Here is a 6,000-nt window from a genome sequence, read left to right on the forward strand (position 1 = left end):
TCTCTGACTTCTATGTTCCCTCTTGTCCACCTAAAGCCTTCCAGATAAAATTCTTGTGGGTGTGAGACCACCTCTGCAAAACACTACAACTTCATTTTTTTCCCTGAAATGAAATTTCAGCAAAAAAGTAATCCATCCAACCAGCTTAATTATGAATAAATACCCAAATTTGTGTGTGCGTGTATCTATATCTATATATGAAATCTGTTTCTAAAACAATAGCATATGTTAACACTTGTGAATGTAGAGTGATTTCATTTCATCTTTTAGATTTAATTCCTCTCCATTTGATGCAATGCCTTTTCATTCCAGACTGTTCCCAGCTGCTGAAATGGCCTTCGGGAACACAATCTTCCTGGGAGCTACTCTACCTCTCACTAGGTCTGAATGAGGCACACACCAAAAGCAAACTTTAAAAAGTAAAAGAACTGGAGAGAATCAACCCACTTCTGTAATTCCAGTTAGGGTAGGTGCCTGCATAAGGCTGAAGCTGTTGCTTTTGGCTTCCAACTGCAGGGTCAGAAAGCGATGAATTAGATCACAGCTGGAACTTTTTTTAAAAAAACACATATAGACATCAATGCAACTAAAACAAAACAGCTCTCTTTCTCCCACAAGACAGATCCATTGATTCTGCAGGCATGATTGTCCTAACAGAACTGTGCAGAAATACCAGCATTCAGCAGGTCAGAGATTCCACAAGTGATTCCTGTGGTAGGCCCATCATTTCTGGATTACATGAAGGCTACATCTCAAGAACGGTCTGAGTTCCATGTAAATTGCAAACCTACCAGGGTACTGTTCCCTCTGGGTAAATAACCTGAGTGTTCCAGGCAGATGCAGTTGCTGGGTCTTACAAATCAAATACACTTGAGGAAGAACAAATGAAATCCTTTTTTAAATTCCTTTTGCAATTCTCATTACTAGTTTGATAATTTAGGTTACGGGAAGGTCGTGTGTGAGCGTAATGTCTAGCCAGCATAGTTTTCAAACAACTGTGATTAAAAGCTCAAACATGATTTGTGTTCACTGCTTTGGCTATGTCAGGCTCAAAACACCAAAACCCTCAAAAACTGCAGCCATAAGACAAGCTGTTTGAAGTTCAGGTGCCATTTTGGTCTGACAACAACACATTTGTTGTAAAAGGACTAGTCCCTTAATTATGGGAAGAATGACATTCATGTGCACTGTCAGAGGCATGTATTAACTAAAGGTTAATACAGGTTTTCTTTAGATTAAGTTAATCTTCACAAAAGAAACAAAAGTCTTGCAACAGAAGTATTCATTAGAGCTTCCCAGTCTAGCTAAAAATTATGACTTCTTGTAATTTTGGAGTTTTGTAATTTTGAAGAGCCTGCAGCATTATAATAATGCTTATATCTCTATATATAATAAATGTTAAAAGCTGTTTCATTTTATGACTATGTAAATGAGTCACATAATAATGATAGTATTTACAATTCATGTTTTTTTCATAACACCTACTGATCCAAAAGAAAAAGCAGACATCAACAGGGATGATAGGTGGATGCCACTACACTGTTAGCTCCACTGTAACCCTTTCTTAAAAAGCTAATATAACCTTTTGAGTCTTTTACCATATATGGATCCAACAGCTAAATTAAAAAAAAAAATAAATTCAGTATTTTTAGAAAACCACTGGATCTAAGGTTATTGATAGAGCAAAGCTATAGCACAGAAGACCCTGTCTGTCTTGGAGAATGGCGACATTTGACAATGTATTTGTTTCCTGCCAGAAATAGTCAAAGAAATGTGCTTGAAACTCATTTTAATTGTTGCTGCTTTCCAAAATCTCTTACTGATTGTAGCCATCTTGCTAAAATAAGGCTCACACATGAACATTTCTGAGACTTAGCCCACTGTGAGAAGCCGTAAGCAAATTTCCAGGCTATCTGAAGATGTTATGAGGCAAAAGGCAAGTTCAGACACTCATTCCTTGCTTTGTCCTTAGCCTTCCATGGGAACAGGTGAGTTTGTGGTTCTTCTTTGATCAGGACTTAACAGATAATTCCTAGCCACAGCCTTGCCTTGGGTTTTGCATTCATACTTCAGAATGGATGCCAGGATCATTTTGATCCTACAAAATGTTGACTGAGTAGAATCAACCAAAAGACAAACATGCGGTGATGCTCAGTCTGATTTCAAGAATGTTGATAGGATGAAGTTCAGCCCCTTGTCAATTTAGTTAACATTTGCTATGGCAAGCAGTGACCATACATACAGTACAAAACTGAGCCTTTCTGTATGTTTTGAACGACACCTTCCAAATCAGACCTCTAGCTGAGAATGGGCTACTGTTACTCAAAAAAAAAAAAAAAAAGGACATGAAAGCAAAGGCCATTTCTCGTAATGGAGGTCAAGCTGGCGGTCTTCACCTTGGGAAAGGGTGGAGTGTATTTTGTGCCTACCCAGCAACACACCCAGGGAGGCCCACGATCATCAGGGACAAGGTTAAGCCAGCTCACTGTCTGCACTGAGTGTAAAGCCTCCCCTGCTCAGGGAATGTCATTCCCGCTTTCCTGAACTCCGCCTGCAGTATCTAGAGGAAAGCGGGCTCGCATTGTCTTTCGCTGCTCGCCCCAGGAAGCATGATATCATTCTCAAACAAAAGCGGGAAAGCTGACAGATCTGTTGGGATGGGTGTGACTTCAGCACACACCTCGCTGGTCAGCCCCTGTGGAACAGGCCGTGGCCGTCCGCTCGCAGCACCGAGCTCTCTGCCCTGCCCGTGTTTACAGCCCATCTCTGCAGCCAACTGCCGTTCCTCCCGTGCTTGTGACTTACATGAACGTCGCTTTCCTTCTGTGTCAATTAGGTATACGTTACTACGTAAAGAAACAGGAGAGACAACGAAAAACAGTGAGGGTAACTGGACTTTCTTTCCTTCTCCACCCGTAATGCTTGCAGCACCAGATATCTCCTTAAAGGTAAAGGCTGGAAGTGATCTGAGGGCTAAACAGGTTGAATCGAAGTGCAGCTAAGCAATCAAGAAATTTAAGCCAGGAAAGAGGAACTGGTAAACAAAATGCAGCCTATTACAGCAATGGCTGAATAAGAATACTTCCAAACATGCATTTGACAGATTTTAAACACATTTTTTTTGCCTGTATGAATCTCTAGCCTCTTACAGATGCCAAAATTAACATCTCAAACTCATTTGGTCATGATTTCACTTAGTTATTAACATGCTGCTAATCAAGAAGATTTGGAAATTTTAAAGCAAGATGCACAACAATAAGGACTTCTGCCTTTTTGTGCTACTTTCTGGTTTTCATTGAAGCGCAATCTGAAGTTTTACAGCACATGTTGCCTTTTTGCTGTGAGATGGACTGGAACACGTGTGCATATCTCATTGAAATTGTTAGGAGAGAGTTAAAAGTCTAGGCTAATTGGGTGAAGTGTATTGCTCCTGTACAGATTTTGCCTGGTATGTTACCCAGAAGAAACTGTCTAGAAAATCAAAATGCGGATGTTGAAAGCAATACTCAAATGCTGAACAACCAAGAATCTGATGGCAAGAGCACAGGCTTCCTTCAGGGCTCTGCTTGCCTAGCTTCAGCAAAACATCTCAAACGTTAATGCTCCCAAAGCTAGAAACTAAATTTACATTACTGTAATCTTACCGTATACCTTTCTGAAGATTTCTCTTATGACTAACTTCTGACCTACTGAACTAATGACATTTGCTGATAATATGGAACCATTATTTAGCTGTATTTGAAATGTTAATAGATCTGATGTGCATCTTTCTGCCCTTTTTGTCCACTGACTTTTATCTAGATTCCAGTTGTGGAATCTTGTCTAAAAACTTGCCTAAAAATACCGGAATACCTAGAAACATCATTATTTCCTACCACACATCCAGTTCATAAAGTCAGTCACAGAAAAGGTCAACATTTAATCTGTATTTAGAGCAGATATTCTTGGGGAAAGACACCAGTGGTATCAAAGTTATGAGATTTACAAAGAAGTTAGTACCATCAGATGGAAGAGAAACCCTGTTGCAATGTGCGTATGTGCCAGCAAAAGGCTTCAACAATTAAAAAGGGGTAGAGTGTATTCTACAGGTAGCTAAATCTTCCCCAATAGCTTGGCCACAGCCCTGCCCTCACTCACTGTAAGAGCACTGCACAGAGATCAGTGGACTCACTGAAACACACACAGGTACTTAAATCAGTAAAGGTAAGTGTAGGAGTAAGGAATAGGGAGTCATGTGTTCTGTCTGCACATTGCATGAGAAACAAGCAAAGCACGACAGGTCAACTACAGATATTAAAGCAAAGGCTTACCTGAAATCATCAGGCTGAATCCATAGAGAACCAGATGTGCTAAAGGGTCCATGCTTTCCAAAATATATCCATCCAGTTCTTACAGTCGCTCATGGAGTTTCCTTTCCTTGGGGCAGATATTTACTGGTGATGCTTCTCTAGCATGGTACAGTGTTTACAGGTCACAGGCAAGAAATCATAGCGCTGGCGCAGGCTGGAACAGTCTCGGTGCTGTCTGAGTACAGGGAGTTTAAGTTCCTTTTTCCTGTTTCCTTTGTAGATTAGGATGGGAAAGGCAGGATCTTAAAGGCATTTTTGTATCAGCAGGACTGCTGCGCAGTGCAAATCCCATCCATCCAGCAATACATCAAAACGGTTATCTGGATCGGCCAGAGAAGCAGGGCACTGTTGTCAGTCGCAGTCAGCAGAATAGGAGCAACGATGGCATCCTCCAGCAGGCGGGAGAGTGCAAGTGAAATGTCCTCCACCTAGGTACAGTAGGTGGAAAGTGTCATTTCCCTTCTTAAAGTACAGATCTGCTAATTTCTCAGGGTGCTAGCATCTTTTCTCTTATTGATTTAATCCACGTGCAAGCTGCTGGCTGCAATGCATCTCAGCACACAGTAATAAAAATATGAAAACACAGTAACAAAACAACAAGCTGAATCCAGTATAGACCAGAGCCAGCTACAATCCAATAAAACACTGCATTAGTTCATGTGCTTTACTGGAAACAATTTTTCTCTACGTTTGACAATTGGAAACAGGCTGAAAACTTGTTGCAATAATAGATCACACCCAGAGTTATTATGACATCAGTGGGAACAAAATGCCAAAACACTCAGGGCGGTCTCAAAACTCAGAAACTGAAACAAAACTTGAGGAAGAAATAAAAAGAAAATCACAAAAAAATTTACTGAAATAAATGGAAAGGCAGCAGTCAGCTATATAAACAGAATTGCAAATAAAGGCCAATCTTATTTACCACTTGGCTAAATATAACCCATGACAATGTAGCATTTAAAAGTCCTGTAGTTGTGCCAAGATGCTAACACCCAGAATGACTTTTACAGACGTATGGAAAAGCTTATGTTAACATCGTTTTGGAAATAGATATGGGATGATCCTACTTTGATTAATGTCCTTAGGAAGACCTTTTAGCCTTTCATTGGTGTAGATTTCACAGAGGAAGTCCTTTACATTGAAGATCTATTGCCATGTGAACAGAAAAGACGTCACCTACAGCAGATTTCAACGCATTAACCCAGAGAAGCTCCTGACATGACGCCCTTTCCCCCCAGAAAATATAACTGGAAACCAAAGCAAGAAAGTACTTAAACTGAAAATACCCTCAGGGTGAAAAGACACAGTGTGAGGTACAAACACTACTGAAATTTCATGTTGAGGTTTAAAGGAGGCAGAGTATTAGGTATTTACCTGGTCTGGTTCCAGACCAAAATACACACATGTAATTTGTCCATCTTTGGTTTTTGAGAACATTTTCTTCTACTCTTAGACATTAAAAGGCAGCCAAGAAAGCCAACTGTATCCTGGGCTGCATCAAAAGAAGCCTGGCCAGCAGGACAAGGGAGGTGATTCTCCTCACTGCTCTGCTCTGGTGAGACCCCACCCAGAGTGCTGCACCCAGCTCTGGGAACCCCAGCATAAGGAGCACATGGACCTTTTGGAGCAAGTCCAGAGGAGGGAGGGC

General features: G+C 40.8%; 1 protein-coding gene across 1 annotated transcript in view; it reads right to left on the reverse strand.

Moving 5' to 3' along the window:
• The window catches only part of TEK (TEK receptor tyrosine kinase), a 43,830-nt gene extending 39,104 nt beyond the window's left edge, over window positions 1-4,726 (reverse strand). Inside the window, exon 1 of the mRNA XM_055699389.1 lies at window positions 4,311-4,726. Within this exon, the coding sequence (XP_055555364.1) occupies window positions 4,311-4,362 (52 nt within the window). The 5' untranslated portion in view covers window positions 4,363-4,726. The remainder of the gene's footprint in view (window positions 1-4,310) is intronic.
• Window positions 4,727-6,000: the final 1,274 nt, after the last annotated feature.

This window comes from Falco cherrug, chromosome Z (assembly GCF_023634085.1).
Source record: "Falco cherrug isolate bFalChe1 chromosome Z, bFalChe1.pri, whole genome shotgun sequence".
Lineage (NCBI taxonomy): Eukaryota > Metazoa > Chordata > Aves > Falconiformes > Falconidae > Falco > Falco cherrug.